The 24,505-nt window shown below is 39.5% G+C and overlaps 3 protein-coding genes across 3 annotated transcripts in view; 1 reads left to right on the top strand and 2 right to left on the bottom strand.

Annotated features, from left to right (window-relative positions):
* The window catches only part of LOC114554187 (zinc finger protein 2 homolog), an 8,602-nt gene extending 204 nt beyond the window's left edge, over window positions 1-8,398 (bottom strand). The window contains exons 1-2 of the mRNA XM_028575853.1: window positions 7,990-8,398; window positions 1-921 (exon numbers count right to left, since the gene is read on the bottom strand). The exon at window positions 1-921 is cut by the window's left edge and continues 204 nt beyond it. Of these exons, the coding sequence (XP_028431654.1) occupies window positions 137-921; window positions 7,990-8,374 (1,170 nt within the window). The 5' untranslated portion in view covers window positions 8,375-8,398 and the 3' untranslated portion in view covers window positions 1-136. The remainder of the gene's footprint in view (window positions 922-7,989) is intronic.
* A 7,743-nt stretch (window positions 8,399-16,141) lies between these two features.
* On the bottom strand, window positions 16,142-21,293 carry zbtb49 (zinc finger and BTB domain containing 49). Its single transcript, XM_028576737.1, has 8 exons — window positions 21,210-21,293; window positions 20,641-20,840; window positions 19,412-20,538; window positions 19,218-19,264; window positions 19,056-19,129; window positions 18,252-18,334; window positions 17,909-18,070; window positions 16,142-17,348 (listed from the first exon to the last, which is right to left on the bottom strand). The coding sequence occupies exons 2-8, from the start codon at window positions 20,790-20,792 to the stop codon at window positions 16,606-16,608; spliced, it is 2,388 nt and encodes a 795-aa protein (XP_028432538.1). The 5' UTR covers window positions 20,793-20,840; window positions 21,210-21,293; the 3' UTR covers window positions 16,142-16,605.
* On the top strand, window positions 21,285-24,379 carry lyar (Ly1 antibody reactive homolog (mouse)). The gene is made up of 8 exons (XM_028576738.1): window positions 21,285-22,000; window positions 22,137-22,251; window positions 22,343-22,450; window positions 22,618-22,698; window positions 23,009-23,324; window positions 23,660-23,716; window positions 23,856-23,941; window positions 24,097-24,379. The coding sequence occupies exons 1-8, from the start codon at window positions 21,879-21,881 to the stop codon at window positions 24,232-24,234; spliced, it is 1,023 nt and encodes a 340-aa protein (XP_028432539.1). The 5' UTR covers window positions 21,285-21,878; the 3' UTR covers window positions 24,235-24,379.
* Window positions 24,380-24,505: the final 126 nt, after the last annotated feature.

Below are 24,505 nucleotides of genomic sequence, written 5' to 3'. Positions count from 1 at the left end.
ACATCATTTCAAAGTTTTTGTATGGCTATTTATGTTAGACAACATTCAACATTTGAGAAGTTTGGCTTGTTGTGCTAAACTATAAAATCTTGTAAGCAAAATTTAACTTCATTAATATGACGTCTGTCCTGAATTTCTAGGCAGGACTTTGACTCGTGGAAAGTTTGACTCCGTGAACTTTTCGCATGTGCTTCTTCATGAGCAACCTTTCGGTAAATAACTCATCACAATCCCCACATTTGTACGGTCTCTCCTCTTTATGTTTGGCAAAAACGTGTTTCCTCAGAGTTGAACCCCTGTTAAAAGATTTGTCACAGATGTGACAGCTGAAAGGCTTCTCTCCTGTGTGAGTCCTTATGTGTTCTGTCATGTGTCCTTTCAGTTTAAAACACTTGCCACAGAAATGGCAGCTGTAGGGTCTCTCTCCCGTGTGCACTCTCATGTGGTTCTGCAGATTGCTCTGACAGGGTATCTGTTTGCCACATATGTGACAGTCAAAGTTCCCCTTGCTGTCATTTGACTTGCTCTCGTGTGTCTTTAGGTGCCATGTAAGCACAGTTTTTTTGGTGAATATGTAGTTGCATATGTGGCAGCGATATAAGGTGGTACTCGTCTTCTCTTCCGAGTGCTCTGGATCCTCCGCAGGGCTTTGCTTCGGCTCTGTGCTCTCCTCTGCTGCTCTACAGTCTTCCAACTGCTGCACTGTTCGGATGAGTTCTTTCGTCAAGGCGTCCCCGTCATCGCTGTCCTCCGCTGAAGGTTGCTCATCCACGCCGTTGATCCACAGTTCCTCCTCCTGTTCATCCTCCTCCACTTTAACCTGGGAGGGTCCTGGCTCGTCTTGGCACGCACCCGGGTTCCAATCCTGCTGTTTAGGGGGAATCTCCTCGGCGGATGTAGGTGCAGTTGGCGGTTTGGCATCTGCAAGGATGGAAACACAAATGCATTACATTTGTAGTACACATCAAAGTCGTCAGCGCCAAAATAGTGCTTCCATCAGTCCACGCCCATCAGGAATTTTACCTTTGAGATCAGCCGCCTCAGCTCAGAGCCACATCAACTTCATGAAGGGACAAACCAGTCAAGAGTGGAAAGCTGGTCTACGCAACCCAGTAGAGCCTCAAACTAGGAACTATTTTCTTGTGCATGTGTGTTATACTAAAACATAACAATGAAAATCAATTACTATTTCATTTTAATAAGTGAATTTAACAGATGTGTGTGCTGTATCTAGATACATGACGGTGTATTGCCTTGTAACTACCTTTTAAACATGAACCGTATACATGTAATCTTTCCTAAGTCTCAGAGGATTTAGATCTCTTAAGACTGAATGTTAATTCCCCGCCCCTCCCCCACAGCTCATTTGCTAAAACTGACTCAAATGTGATTGCTGGAGTGTTTTTTCGCAGTCAGTGTTTATATTCTCCAAACAGCCAAATGTGTGAGCAAACGTTTAGCTCAAGTTGAAACATTTTCAGAAACCCAAAGATTCTGCAGAGAAAATTTGCATCTGTTCCAACCACTCGCATCTAGCAAATGCTCCTCAGAGTCTTCTTTATTAAAGTATGTTCAATCAATCAAACTTTACACATTAGTGCAATTCAAAACTATGAAATCACACTGGTGCCTTGTTATTGAGCACAACTCATACATTAGCATATTATCAGCAAATATGTGCTTATCACACATATTTGTATCCACATATGTCGACTTATAAGTAATTGCAGAACAGAAACGTTTGATTATCGGACTCATAATGGACAGCTTAACCCTTGTGTTGTCTTCCCGTCAACCTTGAAAAAAACAATTTTTTTTTCCGACGCCTTTTTTTCCACAGTTAGTTTTTGCTTTTTCCAACGTTTTAAATTGTTAAATTTTTCTTCTACACATTTTCAGTGCTTATTTCTACGTTCCATATTTTCTTATGTAAAACAAAAATTGAAAATGGGTCATTTGATCCAAAGTCAACACAAGGTTAAACAAAGTATCGAAAAGGAATGCAGCGGAACTAAAGATATCGTGTATTAAAGGAACACGCCGACTTATTGGGAATTTAGCTTATTCACCGTAACCCCCAGAGTTAGACAAGTCGATACATACCCTTCTCATCTCCGTGCGTGCTGTAACGCTGTCTGACGGCTCCAGCGGCATCAGGCCAGCACAGAACATGCAGGTGAATGGTTCCAGTAATCCTACTGCTCCGAATAAGTGACAAAATAACGCCAACATGTTCCTATTTACATGTTGTGATTTATAGAGTCACAGCGTGTACAAAAAACAACGTAACATGAGACACAGCCATCTTCTAACTGTAAACAAACCGGGAACTATATTCTCAGGTGGAAGAATATAGTACTTGGGCGGAGTGATATGCTCGCAGCAAGCCTGTCTGAGAATATAGTTCCCGGTTTGTTTACTGTTAGAAGGTGGCTGTGTCTCATGTTACGTTGTTTTTCGTACACGCTGTAACTCTACAAATCACAACATGTAAATAGGAACATGTTGGCGTTATTTTGTCACTTTTGTCTGGTCGAGCAGTAGGCTAGTTGGAACCAGTTACCTGCAGGATCTGTGCTAGGCTAAGCTAATGCTGGAACCGTCAGACAGCGTTACAGCACGCACGGAGATGAGAAGGGTATGTATGGACTTGTCTTACTCTGGGGGTTACGGTGAATCAGCTAAAGTCCCAATAAGTCGGCGTGTTCCTTTTAAGTCTATGCATTTTTCTTCCTTGCCAAAACTTGGTACCTACACTACCCACAATGCAACTGTATCGCTCAACAGTTTGGTCAGGAATTCAGGTGTGTTATGCCAGTGGCAGCTATTGTAGCCTCAAGCCGCTAGCCTCAAGCAGAGAGGAGGTGCGGGCCAGAGGTCTGGTAAGATCACTTCTTTCTAACTCAACTTTCAAACTTGCTCAGACTCAACGGTCACTGCCTCAAGTGACATCACTTGAGGAAATTTATCAGACTTCAAGGCAGCTACTTCTGAAGACACAAAACGCTTTAAACAACTGCTTTTTTCTTCTCATATGCAGTAGAACTTCCCAACCCGTAAACAGACTTTGATGTGTAACATCTATGAAGTTCCCCTCTAGAGTCACATCAACCGGCACTGAACTCTCTGGTTATAAGTTTCAAGTCTGTTGGTGTGATCAGAAGTGTGCTATGTCACACCTGTAACTACACCCAACTGTGATGTCACAACCAACTATGATAACAGTGTACCAACACAACCTGGAGTACACTTCTATATCAATTCTCAATTTAATTAGAGCTTCTAATAACTCAATTTAAATGATCCTTATCAAAATATTTGTGTTTACCAAAAAGGTAACATCTGCTATGTGGCTTTAAAACCTTTTGTCCAAGTCCTGATTTTGTAACTCCATTGTTCTTCACGTATATTGCTCACAGACACACAATAAAAAAACTGCAGCAGTAATAACATGTACTGTAACTTTATTGGCATTACACTTTTCAAAACGGTACAAAAAAGGCAACATATTACAATCCAATAAGAACAAGATCACATGATATGCAGAATTTAAGGAAGTACAACCGCCAATAACAAAGCTATTAACAAATGTCTTCACTGTGCAAAAAGCTAATTTTGTGAATAGTAAAAGCCATTGAGAGGAAGGTGAAGCTTTATACACTTGTAAAATCCAGTTACTTAACCATCTGCTCGGTACACTGATTGTTTCAGCATATTTCTACTGAGCATGTTACAGGTTATATTTGAAGCAGATTACAGTTACAGCGTCTCATCAGCAGAGCCACGTGGAATCTGAGGCTGCAGAATTTTCTGCAGATTTTAAACAAAAAAATTAAATAAATAATTAAACTACCCCCGGTAGAAATCAAGTCAGCTAAATTCTGCAGATTTTCATTCTGCATCTCCGCTGAACACTGAAAAAAAACAATCCGCTGATTCCGTTTAGGTCTGCTCATCAGGAGCATAGATATAAAACTGTTTTATACTGCATCTATGATCAGGAGCATCTGAAACGATTGAGTATAAGTTGTACAAGTGGAGTGGAAAATACGAGCTAATTTGGGGAAGCATGGCAGCTCCAAGGTCAATAAAACATACAAGCATAAAAGATAAACCTATAAAGAAGCCATCATCAGAAGAAGCCATCAGACTCGGTGTATCTTCTCAACTTTAAACGGAAGTCAGCATTGTTACAGCAGTTACAACAGGATTTCATACAGAGGTGACATCGTGGACCGTCTTCATGTGCTGTTTGAACACAAAGAGCAGAGGAAAGCGCTGGCTGCACTGCATGCACTTAAACGACATGTTCTCCCTGTGTTTGATCCTGGCTTGTTTAGTCATGGTCGAAGATCTGTTGAAGCTTTTCCCACAGATGTAAGGCCTTTCTCTAGTGTGACTCCTCATATGTTCTTTCATGTGAACTTTTGTATCCGTTACCCCAACTGCTTGCGACTGGAAAATGGTTTCTCATCAGCGTGTGGGCGTGTGCTCTCATCTGGCTGATCATCTGACTCCTGGTGTCGGTCAAAGGCGAAGCAGGTGTACACTGTTTTGGTTGGCTTTGATAAACTTGCACGAGCTGCAAGGTGCAATTTTATTTTTGACTTTTCTCAGAAAAGGCTGACAGCAAATATTACAAAAAAACATGTTTTTCTTCTTTGTGTACACTGGAGATACTCCAAAGGATGGTAACGGTTGGTCATCTTGTGATGGCATCTCATATTCCATGTGCTCTCCGACTGTTATAACTCGAGTTAGGATGTCTGGGATCTCATTTTCTTCATACTTCCCAACAGTGACAATCTGAGTTAGTGTGTCTGTAACACTGATGTATGCCGGACATTCGTGTCTGTAACGCTGCTCTGTGGCGGACATTCAGGTGCCTCTGCAGACCTGGTCGAGAGTTCAGTCAGTTCCTCTTTAATGGGCCGGATGATTGGCTCCTTGTTGGCCTCACTTGGAATACATTCCTTCTGTATCTGCTGCTCCTGAGCACAAACCTCCTGTGTTGGTGTGGGCAAATCGATCTGCCTTGAATCTGTAACAGTGGATAGGAAAATGTTTTTGGTAGCAGCTAGAAAAATAACTTGTCTGATCACACATGAACTAGATGTTGGGAAATTCGAATGATCCCCAGCAGTGATGCTCGTCCTAAAAGCAGCAGAGAATTCAAATGAAAGTTATGGTTTGAAAACTGTGTAGAAAAATGCACACAGAACATTATAAAACACCATTTTTATGTGCATATGATGCAAGTGTGATTCACAAACTCACACGATAACTGCTCGCAAGCATATGACCTCTTACACAGGAGGTAGAATCCCATAGCAAGGTACCTGAGCAAATGGTGCCCAATTGTGATTGGGTTAAATGGCTCTAAATGCAACAAAACACCACAGTCAACATCCACACTCAGAAGGCATTCAAACTGTAGTCTCTACAACACTGCTGTCACATTATTGGCTGTCTTTATTCCTACTGGTTTTAAGGCTGAATGTTGCTTCTCCTTTGAGGTGTCGCACAATTACACTGTATGGAAAAATGCACAATTCAGCGCTGCTCACACTCATGCTGCGTTCGCGTCATATGGGATGGATGGTAGAGGTGAGAAAGATTCCTATGTTAACAACATGTCATCAAGATGGTTGTATGATGACAGAGTTGGTCATGTGAGGATTAAAATACTGTGGATTACAGTAATTATGACTCAGATGTTAAAGTGAACGATATTTACAAGTCAGAAACTCAAAACTCCAATAGGAGATGAACCTGACATTAGCCTTGTGACCATCTTATGGTTGTGTAGTCTATGGAGCAGCGGCAAAAACAATATTGGAAAAAATTAATAGATTACAGAATAGAGCATTACGTGTGTGCATTGGAGCTATTAAGTAATTAAGTAAGTAACCATCTTGTAATTCCAAATGCGGTTTACTGCTGAGTCCATGCTGTGCATGTGCTTCGATACTGTCCAGCCTTGTTGTTTTTTCTTCGTTTTTTTTTGCTCAAGGTCAATGACTTAAATTTCTCCCACAATTACAACATGCTGAAGAAAATGACTGGGAGTTAAGGGGCCTAACTCCACATTCAGTCAGGCCGTACTTGAATAACAGCAGATAGATACAAGACCACTAGTCTTGCATTGCCAGACCTTCCTCCATAGCACTGCAAAGGAGGGTCTGGCGAGTCCACACAGCATTCTGGGATGGGAAAAATGTACTCTCGTTTTTGGCATTTCTTTAAAACCAATCACAATCGTGTTGGGCGGTTGCTAAGCGCCGAGCATAGCCATGGTGCCGCTGCAAAATAGCCTCGGGAAGGAACTTGTTTTGGTGGAACATGTGCACGTTCAAAGGATGTTTTAGTCGTGCAACAAAAAAACTCAGATTCAACAGATAGTCTAGCTAGCTGTCTGGATTTACCCTGCAGAGATCTGAGGAGCAGTTAACCATAGTCCTCATAAATCCACCGGAGTTTAAAATTACAACACAAAGAAAGCAGAAGGTAAGGGGACATCCGAAAAAGGACACCCGAAAAAAAGTGACATCCGTTGGAATTTCCGGCAGAACGAGAGCAATCCCGGAAGTGCAACGTCGTGGATATAGACTACAAGACCACAGGTTAGAATTACAAACAGGAAATCAGAGACCCAAAATGCAGTTACAATATGCAACATCACATCGAGAACAAATTAATTAACACATGCTACCTTTAACAACATTTTTAACAAACAAAAAAAAAAACACAATTTTAAAGCTTTTTATGAAAATGCATTTAAGCAGCTCCTCCACTACATGCTTGCAACCTTGGTTATGTTAACATTAATGGTGTCCTCTTGGTGAATATTAAAGCTAGTAGGCAGTGTTAAACTACTCTGGACTAAAACAATGCGACTTACAATGAATTTGAAAATAGAGAAACCAGTATTCTTGATGGAAACATTTAGCTTATTACGGTACGTTGGTATTTCATTTTCAGTTTTAGTTTTAGTGTTGCTTTAGTGTTGATTGACCATATTACTTGGCATATCCCTATCCCAAGATGTTTTCATATTTACTCTCCTACCTCATATTATTTTCAAATTTGCACAATGCATTGGGTTCTGATAGGACATACAGTACATTTGAACAAGGCTAAAATAAAGCTCTGATTTATACTCATTGAGTCAACTGACAATGTGTGTAATTTTTTTTTTCTAGACAAAAGTATGTACTTTTTTAATTTAGAAAAAGTAGTGGTCCCGTTTCAGTAGTGAGAACAAATTAACCGCATTCATCACGCTTACATGTGCACATTGCACTCTTCCACCAACCTGAAGTGGGGAGAGGAGAAGTATCAAATTAAAAAGTCGATTTAATAAAATTGTGTACTGTTAGGTGGATCAATTAAATGCCAAATTTACCAGTGTAGCCTTTAAAAAATATATTATAAAATGCATGTTTTACAAGTAGTACATTCATCCCAATAAATAAAGTCACTTTTAATTAACACATTTTTGTAAGTTTGGCGTTTCCCTCTACACAATAAAACGTATTGGGTCGTATGTTGGTGTTAAGAGTACCAGAATTACCAGAGGTGAGTGGATGTTACCTTCAATATACAAGCGTAAAATGTGTCTTTAAGAAAGTATTCATATGTGCTGTATTTAACAAGAAAACAATTTATTATCATGTTGCCGCAGTGTCTTGCTACAACGAATATTATAAATACTGATAGACTAGCCTATCAGTATTTATGATATTCGTTGTAAGCCTATAGAAAAGAAGGCCATATTAGGCTACGTTACACAAAACGTAAGTTTTATTTTGAAAATTGACGGAACATGTTTACCGTCTTCTTGACAGATAGGCTACCTGCTAGGAAACTGTAACGCTAGCTAACATGACTTGAATAAGGTAGCTGAATACAAAGCCCGTAACTAACTTACACGGTATTATCTGATGTGGTTAATGGCTAATCATAGTGCTAGCTAACTAAGAAACATACCTGCCCTGTGCAGTCTTATCTCTGGTTTGTAGACCAAATCCAGCAGCCGCTGCAACCTCTGGTTCTCCAGTTTAGTTTGGTACACCTCCTCCTGGTAGTCTATTATTGTCTTCTCAACGAATCCATAGATGTCTACCGCAGCTGCTGTTAATCTTTCCGTCAGAAAGACGTTAAACGACTGAAGCGTAACGTTAGCCATCTTGCAACCCGACTGTTGGCTCTCTCTGTTTGCAAGCAAGCTAACCCTGTATAGTCGTGTTCCAGCCAGCCAGCCTACTAATGGCAAAGCTAAAACATGTAACAAGGGCCATACCGCCACCACCTGGGCTGGACTGTGTATAACTAGAAAACAGAAGTCTTGTCTGGCTGTAATATATATGGCCATAATCACACATTTTATAACCAATCAACATTACCTGACATCACTTTTTGTTGCAAGACAGCGTGTACCTTTCTGTTAAAAATCCTTCATGGTAAGATTGTATCGTTACGCTCTAGGTGCAGTTTAAACGGGTAAAGTGAGGAGTCATTGCATCTGTGACTGCTAAACTCTTCCTACTAATGAGCCATGCGAGCAGCTCAATTATGGCAGTGTTACTCGTTGACAAATTTCCATCGGTCCAATATAGGCTACTTTGATTAATGCCCAAAAACTTCCCACATTCCCACCAGCCTCACATGTTGCCTACTTTGTGTTTCCTGCTAATAAGCACATACTAAGATGGTGAACATTAATCCTGCTAAATATTCATCATGTTTTTATTGTCATTGTGAGCATGCTGAGGTGATGATGATTGTGCCAATATGAAACTAGTCTTCATGTAATAAGCGTTAGCGTCAGTTTGTTTTTCAAACCATTTATTGTTCTTCTCCCAAACAAAGTGTTTAATGCTTTTAAAACAGTCAGAGGACTTTGCTTTTGAAAAAAAAACTCGTTCCAAAAACCAAATTTCACTCTGAGACTTTGGAGGTTAAACTTCCAATCGACGATTTCTCCTAAATTAAACAAGTGACCACCGAAAGAAGGAGCACTATTGATCCCAGTTCAACCATTTTACGGTTTCATCATGGGAAATGTGAGAATAATGTTTTTTTTTATTTTATTCGACGCCTCAACTAAATTTAAGCCTTGAGGTGTCGAAAGCAGCCTCAGCAACTGACTTTAACGCAGAGGCGAGTTTGTTCAGTAATAGGCCTACCCTATATTAAAAATAAGAATAAGAAGAATAACTAAATGAGGACAGAAATAACAATGACATCCTGAAGCAAGTGTGTCTTTTTCAAGCGATTTTTCAGTGTTTAGGCTACTTGTTTAAACTCTTTGGGTAAAATCAAATATTAAACTACATATTGCACAGTCATGCATTAACCTTCTAACACTGTTCCGGTCAGTGACCGATTTACACATTCCCTGTAGCCTACCATAAATATGGCATTTTTCATCAGATTGCCTCAAGACCTTATGATACCCTTCACAAAAGGCATTTGAACACATACAATTCATTGTGACTTTCTTTGAATTTTGAGTGATTTATTCAACTTGGTCACACTTTTTTTGTTCATTGTCAAAAATGACCACCATAGGAAAATAATGGGAAAGCGTATAATTTTCATCCTGGAGGTGAAAGACATACTCCATACACACACTCCTACAAATTTCTTGTGATTGTGTGCTTGTGTGCCCATTTTACACACACACACACACACACACACACACACACACACACACACACACACACACACACACACACACACACACACACACACACACACACACACAGTGACATCACACAAGTAGTTTTGTAGAGAGAAGACTAGAAAATGTTCTTGTCTTGCTTGTTTTTGTTAATAATAAGTTGATGTAAATTGCTACATCCATGCAGTAACTGAATGCAACGGCTCAGTATAACAATCAGTGGTGAGCTTTCTCGTAGTATTACACTATTGACCTTTGACCTTTCATGTCACAAAAGTCACACACAAGTATGTTAAGTTTCTAATCTTTCATTCCTTTTTAGCATGTTTTAAGTTTTACATTTTTTATTTCTTTTTAGTATGTTGATACATTTTAAATCTTTAAATCCTTTTTAGTATGTTGATAACTTTCACATTTTTAATTCCTTTTTAGCACGTTGATAAGTTTTGAATCTTTCTTTTTTTTTATTATGTTTTAAATCTTTTATTACTTTTTAGTTGTAGATACATTTTATATACTGTATTCCTTCTATAGGATGTTAATTTAAGAATCTCACATTCTGCACTTTTCTGAGCGATGATTAAGACAAGCGTTCATACTGACCTCTTGAGGCTGAAACTAGTGGAACCCATTTCAAATTAGCTGTTCCTGTAAATCTTTCATGGGTACAAAGTATAGAAAAGTATAGTATAAAGATGAACAATTAATGCAACATTTATATAAGGAAATAACAGCAATATCAACAATAAGATACATCTGGATTGAACAGTGTCAAATGGTTATGGAGGGTTAGACTCTCCTGAAGACCCACAGTATTATATTATTATAGTAGTGTATTTTCTTTTTTTTCAGATTATTTTTTGGGCTTTTCCACCTTTAATTGACAGGACATCTGAGAACAGGAAGACATACAGGAAATCGTCACAGGTTGGATTCAAACCCTGGACCACTGCGTCAAAGTATAAACCTCTAATTATATGTGCGCCATGGAATCCATCTTCTGGTGTTGAGCCATACCGGCCATGTAGTAGTGTATTTTATCATTAACAATATTATATTATTAACAATCTAAAACATAATCTAATAAAGATCATAAAAAAGCATGCAAAAGTCATAAAGAGCTTTGAATTTTCAGGAATGACTAACAGCTCAGGTGGACGTAGTATGGAAGTAGTTGCACTTAAAAGTGTTTTTGAAACAAATTGAACTCATCTAAATCATTTTGATCAGCAAAAATGATTTATCATATTTTGTCTAACTTTTGACTTTGTAGAAGAAGGAAAGAGCTTTAAGAGGGACTGTAGGCAATGTACCATTCAAATCTTTTTTTTGCTGTAGTTCACACATCATAGACTTTAGAAGACGTGGAAACTATTATATTACTAATCATACGGTTTCTAATTAATACTATTAATTTGTTGGCTTTGTCTAAATATATCAGATTATAAACAGTTCAAATCAATTCCAGAAAATGAGGTGTTTATTAGTTAATAATAATAATAATAATAATAATAATAATAATAATAATATAAACTTTATTTGTATAGCACCTTTCATACAAGAAATTAACCACAATATGGAAATTACATGACAATATAGACAATAGACAGAATGAACATAAAACAGGGATAGAATGTCATAAGTAATGGAAAATAGGATGGAAAATACAACATATAAGACTTAAAATAAAAATATGAAAAGTAGAATACATAGAATGTGTAACAAATAAAACCCACTGAATAACAAAATCAAGTTAAAAATAGTGCCCATATTTGCGGGAAACAGTGCTGAAGGATTCATAAGACGAAAACTCTCTGCACTCTCTACCAATCGCAGATGGTGCGTTTCATTCATTCATTAATATTGGTATCTTCAATTGCCTCCTCAAGTCCTCCACTTGCCTCCCTTCCTCGCGTCTTAGTCCCTCCCACCGAGGAGTCACGGCACAGCTTCAGGGAAGGCTGATATCGGCTTTATCTCCGAGGCGTTCCCTCCTCGAAGCTCGCTCTTCGGCCCTCAGGACAGAAATAAGAGCTTTGAGACGGCCTTCACTGAGGAGGGACCTTATATATATATATATATATATATATATATATATATATATATATATATATATATATATATATATATATATATATATATATATATATATATCAATGATTGGTCCATTATATATATGTCAATGAGAGGGACAGAACAACTTCCGGTTCAGCCGAGGACAGAGGAGTCGAGGAGCTATCAAATAAGGGACATGGGATGTACCTCAGGACAAGTTCATGGAGGAAGAGTTGGAAGAAGAGGAGGAGGAAGAAGAGGACAAGGGCAGAGAAACGATCAGATGCTTAGATCAGGGCCACACTTACTGATCACTGGTTATTCACCCCCACCCACCCCATAAGAACGTACACTCACACACACACACACACACACACACACACACACACACACACACACACTACACACTATGTACTATGTGCGAATGGTTCCTGTAATATGTAAAAGTTCTTTTAGTAGGCTACTTGTTAAAACTAGAAAAGCACTGTATAAATACAGATGTAAAAAACTGTCAACTATGAGGCTCCAGCAGTAGTATCAGATCTGTGAGTCATTGGGAAAGAGCGCCACCTGCCCATTGACACCTCGTTGTGGCCGAACATGGTAATGCAGCCGTTTCTATAGCTTAAATCCGTAAGAAGAAGTTGAAGTAGTGAAAATAGTTGAAAAAGCGGAAATCGTTTCAATAAGTATGAATTTCATTAAAAAGTTAAAAGTTTATGCTAAACTGAACTGTTTGCTTTAAAGGTTGAATAATGACAAATATGTAGAACATTGTGAGGTCTGAGTAGATTTTTTTTTTTAAGCTTTTACAGAATACTCTTTTAATGACATTTGGCATAATGCAGATAATAGGCTACCTAGTTTAATTATCTGGTGTCTGTTGGGAGACTTACAGTTTACAGTTGTCTGACTTTGTCTCTATAAGACATGTCTAAATAGTTCAAAAGTAGGGTAGCCTAATAAAGTATTAATTTCCACGATATAAAAAAACAGGCTTCAGTGGGGAAAAAAGGCAGTGCAAGATCTTTAAACCCCATCAAATCCTCCTTTAATAAAGTAAAATTCCTTCAGGAGTAGTTTAAGAAACGTTCTTGAAATTATTGGATGATAATCACCATCAACTCCCCCGACATCTGTCCCTCTGAAGTGGATGAATTCACACAGGCGCTAAACTGATTCCCATTCATTTCCTATGGTACTGCTAAACCAGTACGGATGTAATATACCTTTGGCCGCTAGTATGCGCACTGGATTTCCATATCCGACCCCTCAGTGCTCGTCTGGACGGTGGATTGACAGCATGCACCGATTGAGCTCCGCTGAACATAACGCTAAACGGTAAGTTATATTTAGATGAATGAAAAAATGTTAAATGAACATATGTGTAATGGAATTTCATGTTGGCCCTGTCTGACGTTTTCTATTTTAACGTAACGTGAATGCTATTAAAGTTGGTCACTCTTCTGCTAAGTTTACTGTGTCGAACGGCTTAATGTCAACGCCACTTTCGGATGGATATTAGCTACATGTTAACTAGCTAACGTTAATGTCACGTTAACCTTAAACCGTGGCTTGATTCATGTGTTAGTTTCAGAACTTTAATAAAAAACTTTAACAGAACTTTTTAAAAAACCTTAACAGAACTTTAATAAAAAACTTTAACAAAACTTTAATAAAAAACCTTAACAGAACTTTAATAAAAAACTTTAACAGAACTTTAATAAAAAACCTTAACAGAACTTTATAAAAAACTTTAACAGAACTTTAATAAAAAACCTTAACAGAACTTTATAAAAAAACTTTAACAGAACTTTAACAGAACTTTATAAAAAACCTTAACAGAACTTTAATAAAAAACTTTAACAGAACTTTAATAAAAAACCTTAACAGAACTTTTTAAAAAAACTTAACAGAACTTTAATAAAAAACGTTAACAGAACTTTAATAAAAAACCTTAACAGAACTTTATAAAAAAACTTTAACAGAACTTTAATAAAAAACTTTAACAGAACTTTATAAAAAACCTTAACAGAACTTTAATAAAAAACTATCACAATTTTAATAAAAAACCTTAACAGAACTTTAATAAAAAACTATCACAATTTTAATAAAAAACTATCACAACTTTTATAGTAAACTTTAACAGTGTGCGTGTGTGTGTGCGTGCATTGAACTAAGTGCAATAATCAATGTTTTTAGTAGGCTCCCAGGAGGGCCTCCAGGTCTCTCCATTGGAAGAAGAAGAAATACAATTACATTGCTTAATCCTATGAATCTGACACAAATAAGCAATTACACTTATAACAATAGTTTGACTAAAACAGGCTATTCAACTGGGCTCGCAACTACACTGTAATCAACACTGGAATAATAGACTCACCATCCCTCACAGGACTTCCAAAAAACATAGACGTAATCCACTTTCTATAGGGATTATAATAACATTTAAATGTCAGAGGTAAGTTAAATGCAGTTACATTAGTGTGAGGCAAGGCAAAGAAGTCTGCCAACCTTTCTTTCATACACACCTTTTTGTCCCAATTTCCATGCCTCGAAAACATTGGCATATGTATGTCGCACTCTGGAAATACAACAAAAAGACAAAAATGGTGTCCCAATGTTGTTTTTTATCTCTGCCCTCTCAAGCACTCCCTTTACATTGGTGGTGACTTCCCTTTCATTCATAGAGCAAGTTTGACGATGACATAAACTACATAAGCTTGATTACCACCACCACCTCGAAGTAAGCGTACAGGAAGGGGTTGGACAATCTTGCCGTCTGGCGTTCCAACAGCCACTTCTGTCCTGTGACTTGGGATAGAGTCTCCAGCTTCACATTTCTATAAACCCATTTCCCTTGGGTTGCAGAACTCCATTGTTATCACTAACAACCTTAAAATCCAGCTCACTCAAGTTGCCAGTGCCAGACACAACCACAGTCACACCTGCATTTCATTTCCCTACTGGGCTCTATCTATCTATCTATCTATCTATCTATCTATCTATCTATCTATCTATCTATCTATCTATCACCACATTTACAAACACATTGTATTGTAATATGGTTTATAACAGACTGGTATTCAAGATATAAACACTGTTCACCAACCACAGATGGTGTAGAAGCCAAAAGACACCATAACACAGTAATAACATAGTACCTATGTTTTAGGTCACCCAGTAATTATGCCTGTAGTATTATGTAGGAAAAATAAACCAACCTCTGGAGCTTTGCCTCCTCTTCTTCACTAGGATTTTTAATTGCTGGATCTGCAAGAAAAGGACAGTGGGATTGCATGAGAGCAATAGGACGGAATGCACTATTCTACCTAGTGTTTACTTGTTTGTTAATACTTAAAAAATGATGTGGCAGAAGAATTGGAAAAACATCCAGTATTGTTGGCTGGCTTTGAGTAAGGCACATTGGCTCTAGGAAAAAGGCACAGCAATTGATGTCTGCTCAATTTGAATAAATGTGAGAGCCAAAAAAAATAAAAGTTTAAAACAACAATTCCTACCACTGACTCTGTCAACCACAACAGCCTCCTCCTCTCCTCTGTCAACAACAACAGGCTCTACAGCCCCCTCCTCTCCACTCAGAGATGCTGCTGCAGCCCTCTTCACTCCTGACACAGGCCTCTGGTTTCCTGTGTTGTATATTAGAAGTTCAACATTTCCAAGCAATACCTTTCACAAAAAGTATGTTGAAAAAGTGCACATTACCTTTCTTCCCCTTCCTCTTCTCTCCACGCCTACGCTCCTCATCCTCTGGAGTCCATGCTATCATAGTCACGCATAAAGTAAATCTTAAATATGCAAAAACATTTATAACTCAACAATAAGGTATCCATGAGCTTGCATTATATCAGCACCAAAGATCAATTGCTCAAAAACTGTGGAGCCAGCCATCTTCTTCCCTCCACTCCACGTCCATTCCTTGTTCCACAATAAATCTTCTCAACTTATACTACCTTTTGTCGGTGTCCTGCATTTGGATCCACCCTAACAACATCGTAACAACTGCAGACCCAGGGAACACACCTGGGTACAGTTGCTAAAGGCAAGCGCCTGTGTGTACATGTGTGTTTAGGAAAAAAAACGAAAGATAGAAAGTGAAGCAGGAGACAATAAGCAGGGAGAAAGATGCAGGGTATGACTGTGTGCATATTCATTTACATGTGCTTGAATGCATTTTATCTGCAAGTGTCCTCACATAGATCAGTGTATCATACAGTTGGTCCTACTTTGTATTGCATGTTTAACAGATATACGGATATGAAGCACTGTTTCTCATTTGTTTTACAGTGAACATCAAATACTGGGTTTTATTCATTATTAATATGTTGGACAATTAAATGAACCCTATACAGTGTAAACATGTGGGAAACAAAAAAATGATGTGATGAGATTTTTTTATTAAGTAAATGTGACAAATACATTAAATATAATGTATATCTTTACGATTTAAAGTGCAGTGCAGTATATACACAAAGTGAAAGAGTGTAATTAATACACAGAGGCCAAAATCCTGCTGCTGCAATGCTTCTCTATGGGCTCTAATATTCAAGATTGATACACTAGGTGACATGGAAGTTTTAAGTTCAGCGTAACAGCAATTCTCATGATTTTCTCAGATACAAAAAAACTAGGAAGCACTTACTTTGATTTTGAGTAATGGCGAAAACTCTGAACACACACAACACATTTTCAACTGAATAATTCGCATATTTAATGTTTGCTTCATCATAGGAGCAACCATTTGTGGGTTAAGTCCGTTTTAACCGATCAAGCGCCAGACGGTAATAATCAAAACTAATTAAACATCCGTGAAAAGTGCACACCGTCTCCAATGCAACATTTTACTACTCCATGTCATTATCATTCTGCAGAGTTTTCATTGCCAGCCCCCACAGAGTTACACTGGAGATAAACTGGCCTTCAGTGGACCTGTAGGACCCACTATTGGGCCTGCTAGGAGAAGTTAGGGAACTGCAGTGATTGTCTGTGGGAGGAAGGTAGGGTCTCCCCATCAGACCTCTGCCCATCTCAACTGACACATTCCCATTCTCCACATAGGGCCCATACACAGCCTCCTGAGACAGGTGGGCTTTGGCAAGCTTCATCTGGTCTGTGGCAGTTAGGGCTGCACTTCTCTCCTGGTGGTTGGAGGAGAGGAGGTGATGGGGTACCAGCGAGCGCAGCTCTGGAAGGGGGGTTGGGGTAGAAGCTGGGCTGAGGTGCATGCTGGGAGGTGGAGTCTCTATACGCGGTGTTGGTTGTGGTGGTGAAGGAGTAGGCGGTGAGGGTTTCTCTAACCCTGCATGGGACATCATGTTGGGGAAATGCTGCTCACCAGTTGCGGCAGGAGGTTTACTGTGGCTGACAGGTTTGGGGAACGAGGCCGCTTCATCCGAGCTAGGCGATGGGTCAGAGTTGTCGGTGACCGGGCTGTTGGCTGGGGCTCCCTTGCAGTGCATGTTGTTGTGTCTTCTCAACATGGCAGAGCGGGTAAAGCTCTTTCCACAGACGCTACAGATGTAAGGTTTCTCACCAGTGTGTGATCTTATGTGACGCTGCAGGTCCCCTGAGCCAATGAAGCACTTCCCTACATTAATTAAGAACACATATTGAGTGTAAAACACAGTGTGCAGGCATTAGCTTTACTGTACTACTTTACTATATCAGGGCCTGTGTAATATCCTCTCACCTAGTGGATGATCTTATTGATTTTTTGCTTGTCCTAAAGCACATTGTACATTGTATTTATACAACTATGTCTACAGTTGAATCAATGTGTATAATACTTCCAACAAAACAGGCACGGGCCGGTATGAGATTCTGACGGTATAACCTTCAGCAAAAAATCTCACGGTTTCACGGTATTGCAATGACAGCTATAAATGTAGTATTTCTGAAATGTCTGGGTAAAAACAAAAAAAAGAATACTTTTGTTCCATTGAACACAATGTATTTTATTTTTAAACCCATTGCACACTGGCAGGGAGAGGGATTTCTAAACTACTTTCTGTCCTTGAAAACTCATAAGAAACGGCTCATACCTTAGGACCGGTATGACAGAAAATGTTAGTGACTTTTTCAAACCTCGGTATACCTTGAAACCAATAACCGGCCCACGCCTACAACAAAATATATACTGTTCCTTACCACAGGTGGCACAGCTGTGTGGTTTTTCCCCAGTGTGGCGGGCCTTGTGCTTCAGAAGCTTTCTGTGCGTGTTGAAGGATTTTCCACACTGGTCACATGTGAACGTCTTGTCTGTGGCATGAGTCCTCTTGTGCTCCTTGAGATTACTCAAGTTGTTAAATCCTAGGCAACAAGACAGACTGTGTCACAATTTTCCAGTTGGGTCTGGGAACTAAGCAGCTTACACTAATATCAATAATTTGTAAAGGTTTAATTTAAGAATGAGACCACAAGGTAAGAACTACATATAGATGGAGTAAGGAAGTAATTAAGAACATTGCTTCTGTTTAGAGCAGTCGTTTACCTCGGCCACATATATCACACAGATGTGGCTTCTCTCCTGTGTGGACCACTTTGTGACGGTGGACATCCCCTGATGCAGTAAAGCTGGAAAACACAAATGAATATTCAATTTATAGGCAACTGTAACAACTATTAGGGCTGTGTCATGGGAAAGGGAAAACTCAGAAATAGTCTGTTCCAATTCACTTCGTCAGTTACAAATTCTTCATTATTGCCTTATGGCAGTATTATAAAAATGCACCTGAAATTATGGTATATGCATGCATTCCCCCAGCCTGCCTATGGTCTCCCAGTGGCTAGAAATGGTGATAGGTGTAAACCGAGCCCTGGGTATCCTGCTCTGCCTTTGAGAAAATGAAAGCTCAGATGGGCCGATCTGGAATCTTGGTCCTTATGAGGTCATAAGGAGCAAGGTTACCTCCCCTTTCTCTGCTTTGCCCGCCCAGAAAATTTGGCCCACCCATGAGAGAGAGAGACATCATGGCTTTCAAACGAGCAAAGTGGCAGTTGGTCAACGCCACACCCCCACCCTCAATAGCTACAGACACAGAAATGGCACAGACTAAGGAAAGCTCATTGTGGGACTGGCTGTAGTGGCTGTAATTCTGCACCAAGGCACCAAGAAACTTCAGATACAGTATTAGGGGACCAGTAAGGTCTATATAAAAGCATCCAAAGAGCACCATGTCATGGGACCTTTAAAAAGGCAAACATACAATAAACAGCAAATACCTATACAGAGAAAAGGGGAATGGCAAAAATAAAAGTATCAATGAGGAAAATGGATACATGGAAGATACCTTACCTTTTACCACATAATTCACAGATGTAAGGTTTCTCACCAGAATGTCGCCGCAAATGTGTCTGTAAATTTCCAGCCTGTAAAACAAAATCAGTTAGACATCTCAATATAATTTCCCCATGTAAGAATAACTGTGGCAAATCAGAATAATACACCAGATTATACCTGTGAGAAGTTTCTCCCACAAACATTACACTGAAAGGGCTTCTCACCTGCAACAAAACAATGTAGGTTTGTGTCTGAAAATATTATTACAATTAAATTACAATTATTACGGAAACATGTTATTGTATATATATATATATATATATATATATATTGTAACGTGTGGTTATACCGCAATTACAAACTGTTAATACCGGTATGGGAGCGCTTGTGCAGCTCCAGGTTGCTGGGGTGTTTGAAGATCTTCCCACAAACCTCACAACAATACTGCTTGTTTCCTATCTGCTGCGGTAGCTCTGGCACAGTTTTCGGATTTTGCTCTTCTTGGTTTGCAGGTGGAGGACTGGGAAGTTGTGCTTGTGTTGCGGTCTCTGTAACCTGCTCCCTGCCTGCATTAAGGCTCTCAACAGGAGCTTCTGAAGCTTTAGTCTGGACCACAGAGTCTTCTTGATGACTCTCTTTGGGACAGCTGAGGACGGGTTCACTCGCTGATTCAGCAAACATCTCCTCCAAAGCCTTCTGAGACCGGAGGTAGTTATATTTCTTCAGATACACTGCCTTCTTCGGGCGCACAGGCTTGTTAAGCATGGAGTCTGCTGAGTTAGAGTTGGGGGTGTTTAAATTATCTGAGGGTGTTAAGGAAGAGACAGGGTTCTTTTCAACAGCCACAGATGTGCAGGAAGGATTGGGCTGAACTGTGTTCCCTGAGCATACAGGAGTGTGGCTGCCTCCCTGGCTGCCTCCGAGCTGACACGGCTGCTCTTCCACCAGCACCAAAGGGCATGGGCCTTGATTTAGGGATGCATTATTAGTCTGGAGTGCACTTTGTTTGAAGTACTGCTTACTGTAAAAGTTGCGGAGCTTGTAGCCATGGACAAGCTGTTTTTCTACAGGTGCCTGAGTGCTGCTAGTTGCGACACAGTTTGAGCTGCCATTAGGCACAGAAACAGGCATCCTTTTGGTGTGGTCCACGTCACTGCTAAAGCCAGGCCTCTGGGTTTCCGAGGGACAGTGGAGGTCAACATCATGAGGAAGACTGCTCCCTAATAGGCAGTCGTGCTCAGAGCTCAGCATGCCTGGAAGAGAAAATGATGGGATTTCCACTGGTGGAGGACAAGGCTTGAGGAAAGCATTACACATGCTCTGAACATTTGGAACCTGCAAACACTGAGCAATGTCCAGGAGTGCTTGAACATTATCTTGGTTGATGTCAAGATGGGAGGTGTACATGTAGTCCAATATTTGGCCGATGCCACTGACATCCTGGATGACCAAGTTGAACACTTCATTCTTCTGACTGGGGGAATTTTGGAATAACGACCTGGAAAGATCAAAGCACAGTACATTTCACAAAACAGCAGTGTATGATTATTAAGGTAAGCGAAAAGGATGGAAATATGCCACAGATTTACTGATGTGTCACCTGAAATAGGAGCTGAAAGCAGCCAGGACATTTTTGTGGGCTTTGAAGCAGACACCTTTGACAACCAGCATGCAGTCACAGAGCAGACCCTGGATCCTCTGCTCCTGGAGCTGCTGCAGGAGGTAGGAGCTGTGGCTGGACATGGTGTCCATTGTCACTCAGCTGCTGAACCACCCAGCTCCAACTTCTCCATCAAAAACCTGGCCAAAATGGACACACGTCAAAGACAACAAATCTCTTTTTATGGAAATATTAATTATTCCTATGGTTGGAAAGTCTTGGAAATACAACCAAATTAAAAGTGATGCAAGCGAATATTTCTTTAGTAGTATTCATATAATTCAACAACCGCGCAGAATCCAGTGTGTGTGTGCTACGAGACCACCCATGCAAAAATTGGGACGGAAATGTCCACAAGCTAACTACAAAGCTATGCTAAACAAGCAACAATGGTTAGTATTGTGAAATCGGCGTAGCACCAACTCCCTAACTAATTACAATTTCTACCGAGAATAAAAGTGCTTGCTATTGTTAGTACAGTAAAGTTTGCCATAAAGATAAATCCAAACCTGCATCTGATGAGTCCACCTTTTATTTGGATGATGGGTCACTTTTCGAGTGTAACGGTAAAACGTCACCTCACTTCCTGGTACAACCTGTTTTTCAGTAACACGAAGGAGATAACACGAAGGGTTATTTTGAGACTATAAGACGCAATGATGCATGGTGCAATACATTGTAACGTCCTAAATTGGTGTAACTAGCCGCAATGTATCTATAGAATATAACTAAAAAAAAGGCTGTGTACAAGACTCATTTCCGCCCTGGTCGGACTCGGAACCTCTCTCAGGTCGCATGTTTACACGGAAGACTATTAATGTAACTTATCTACCTAGTGTGAGTGTGTTGGTGTTAGTTGGTGTGCGCGTCGTGTGTTTTGAAAAGTTTTTATGAATGGAAAATAGCTGGCGAACCTCTTTTATGAACCCTCTACTGCCTAGCTAAGCCATTTGTTTATTTTAGCTTTGGAAAACGTTAGCAATAGCTACCGTTATTTGGATAACATTAACGTTAGCTTTAACCGCGCTGTGGACGGTCGGTTATCCACTTTCACATGAGGATTGTACCGATTTCGGTTTAACGTATACGTTGGTACCGTTACTAGTATAAGCAATATATATATATATAGCAGTTTTGGTTGAATCAAATCTTGTAGTCGAGCAAACGTGTCTTTAAGAATGGTGTTCTTCACCTGCAACGGCTGTGGTGAATCCCTGAAAAAAGCTCAGGTTGATAAACACGTGAACATGTGCCGGGGGTGCCAGGTCCTGTCCTGCATCGATTGTGGAAAAGACTTCTGGTAATCACAAGTTCTTACTGTCATCTCATTTTTTTCTGTTTCCTTTAGCTAGCTAACGTTTTCTAGCTACTGAACACTTAGCGGTATGCTCCATTCTTACAGTGTGCAATGGTTTTTCTTTGCACATGTTGAACAGGGGTGACGACTACAAGAACCACGTTAAATGCATCAGTGAAGACCAGAAGTATGGAGGCAAAGGCTACGAGGCTAAGGCAAACAAAGGAGATGTGAAACAGCAGCAGTGGATTCAGGTAAAACGCAGACAGACGATACCCATTACTGTTAACGTTCTGTATGTGTTTAAAGAGTTGTTTTCTTAACTTGATAATTCCTCAAATGAAGAGAGTCCATGACGCAATGGACAAACCTGGAGTCAGTGCAAAACTCAAGGATGTGCTTCAACAAGTCAGTTCGTATGATAACGTCCCAAGAAAGAAGGCCAAGTTTCAGGTTTGTATACTTCCGCCTGTACCAATATTTTTTTTCAGTTTTATTGATTGCACTGTAATGAACAGTTGCATTCAAAATAGTGTTTTATTGTGACTGAGGGAGACACAAGCATGTGTGTGTTGTGGGGTCTTGCACGCATCCATTTACATGTTTGGTCTTTTCCTCAGAACTGGATGAGAAACAGTCTTAAAATAGCCAACACCAGTCTTCATGATGAAGTATGGGACATTCTCGCTGCAGCGGACAATGTAAGTTATTCTATTAAAGGTTACTTTTATTGTTGTTTCACCGGCTGTCAGCATATATAAAGCTGAACAAGTTTTCAATTGTTTAGTTCAAATCCAAAGTAACAATATTGACTTTCACTTCCAGTGGAACTGAAGTACATGCTACATTTTTTTTTACTTTATCTTATCCAGTTATTATCATATCTAGGTTATCCTTTATGTGTTTTTCCTTCTGCCGACTGGTTGTAATATATTCTGCCAAGGAAAGAAAAAATAAGTTCATGTTTTCAATATCCTTACTGACTTTCATTACTCACCCATGATATGACAGCCTTCTGAGGCCCCCCAGGAGACTAAAGAAGCTAAACAGACAGTGGCCGAAGTCAAAGCGGATACTAATGGAAATGAAAAGCAGAACGGCCATCCAGAAGTTGCGAAGAAGAAACTGAACAAACGGGAGCGTAAAGAAGCCCGTCAGCAGAAAAATGGGAAGGCTTTAAAAGCTGCTGAAAAGACGGTTGCACAGGAGCCAGAAGAAGGCAAAAAGAAAAAAAAGGACAGAAAGAGAAAGCACAGCTGTGAGGAAGACGGAGGTGAAGAGCAGAACGGTGCTGAAAATAAGACATCCAGCAAGAAAACAAAGACAGGTGAGGCATTTTCTAAAGTGATGCTGTTCTCCTTACAACGTTCTATGAACAGTTCTTGTGTATTGCTGTTTTATGGCATCTTTGTGTCTTTTTAATAAACTGACATGAGAATATGGAATGAATAAATGCTTGCATGTGCAATGCTATTTATTTATTTAAAAAAAAAAAGTTGGTAAAGTTTGTGGAAGTGCTCAACTACTCTCAGAAAGTCAATTTTATGGCAGTGTGCTCCAATGTCCTTTTGTGTGAAAGTATACCCTTCAAAAAATCTTTTTATATAATTGTGTATGGTAGTATTTAGCTTACTATATAACCGTATTATCTTCTTCTTACAGTTGACCAAGAGGCTGTTGACTTGTCAGAGGAGACTGAGGATCAAGAAGTTCCCAAAGGTAAAAGATTCCCGACATGCTTTAGAAAATGAATGATGGTGTAAAAGAATAAAGCCACTAGGGGTCAGTGTTGCTTATTTTATTGACGGTGAGGAAATGACCCTGAGTGAATAAATCTATGTCTCTGATTAATTTACAGGCAAATTCAACTGGAAGGGAAATATCAAGGCAGTACTGAGAGACTCAGATGACCAGGAACTGCCCGTAAAGAAACTCAGGAAGAAGGTGAGGGAAATTAAGTATTTTAATTACTCTGGGGACATAAGTCTTTAGTTCTTTGTTTGTACAGCATTTGACTTCTAATCCCAGCACATTGTTCCTGTAAATATTACAGTTGTCTTTGGTTTGATATGATTTTAAGAGCTTGTTCCTCCTAACAGGTTTTGGCAGCATACTACTGTTTCACTGGGGATGGAAATTTTAAAAAGGAGGAAGAGGTGCTAGCACTTTTCAACAAGAAGATCAACAACAATCCCAAATTTAGAGTATTGAAAGACAGAGTTAGACTTGTAAAGTAGACCTGTTCATCTGACCTGTCTGCCATGAAATGTATGTTGTTCATAGACTTTTAAAATGTAAAAGCCATTGTTGTCTGCCATCCTACCTTGGATGTTTTTGTACAGGTGACCTAATCTCAAAGATTAAATAACTTTTATAACAGAAGTATGTGTCCTGTTCCCATTTAGTAGTTTAACAGGTTGCAGTGGCCTAGTCAGCATGAGGAAGATGGCTTCGCATTACCTTACACCGTGTCAGTGATGTTTTAATGTATGAAATGACAATCGTGGT

This window comes from Perca flavescens, chromosome 4, assembly GCF_004354835.1.
Source record: "Perca flavescens isolate YP-PL-M2 chromosome 4, PFLA_1.0, whole genome shotgun sequence".
NCBI lineage: Eukaryota > Metazoa > Chordata > Actinopteri > Perciformes > Percidae > Perca > Perca flavescens.
Note: the sequence above shows the minus strand (reverse complement) of the source record. Positions and strands in the feature narration are given on the sequence as shown.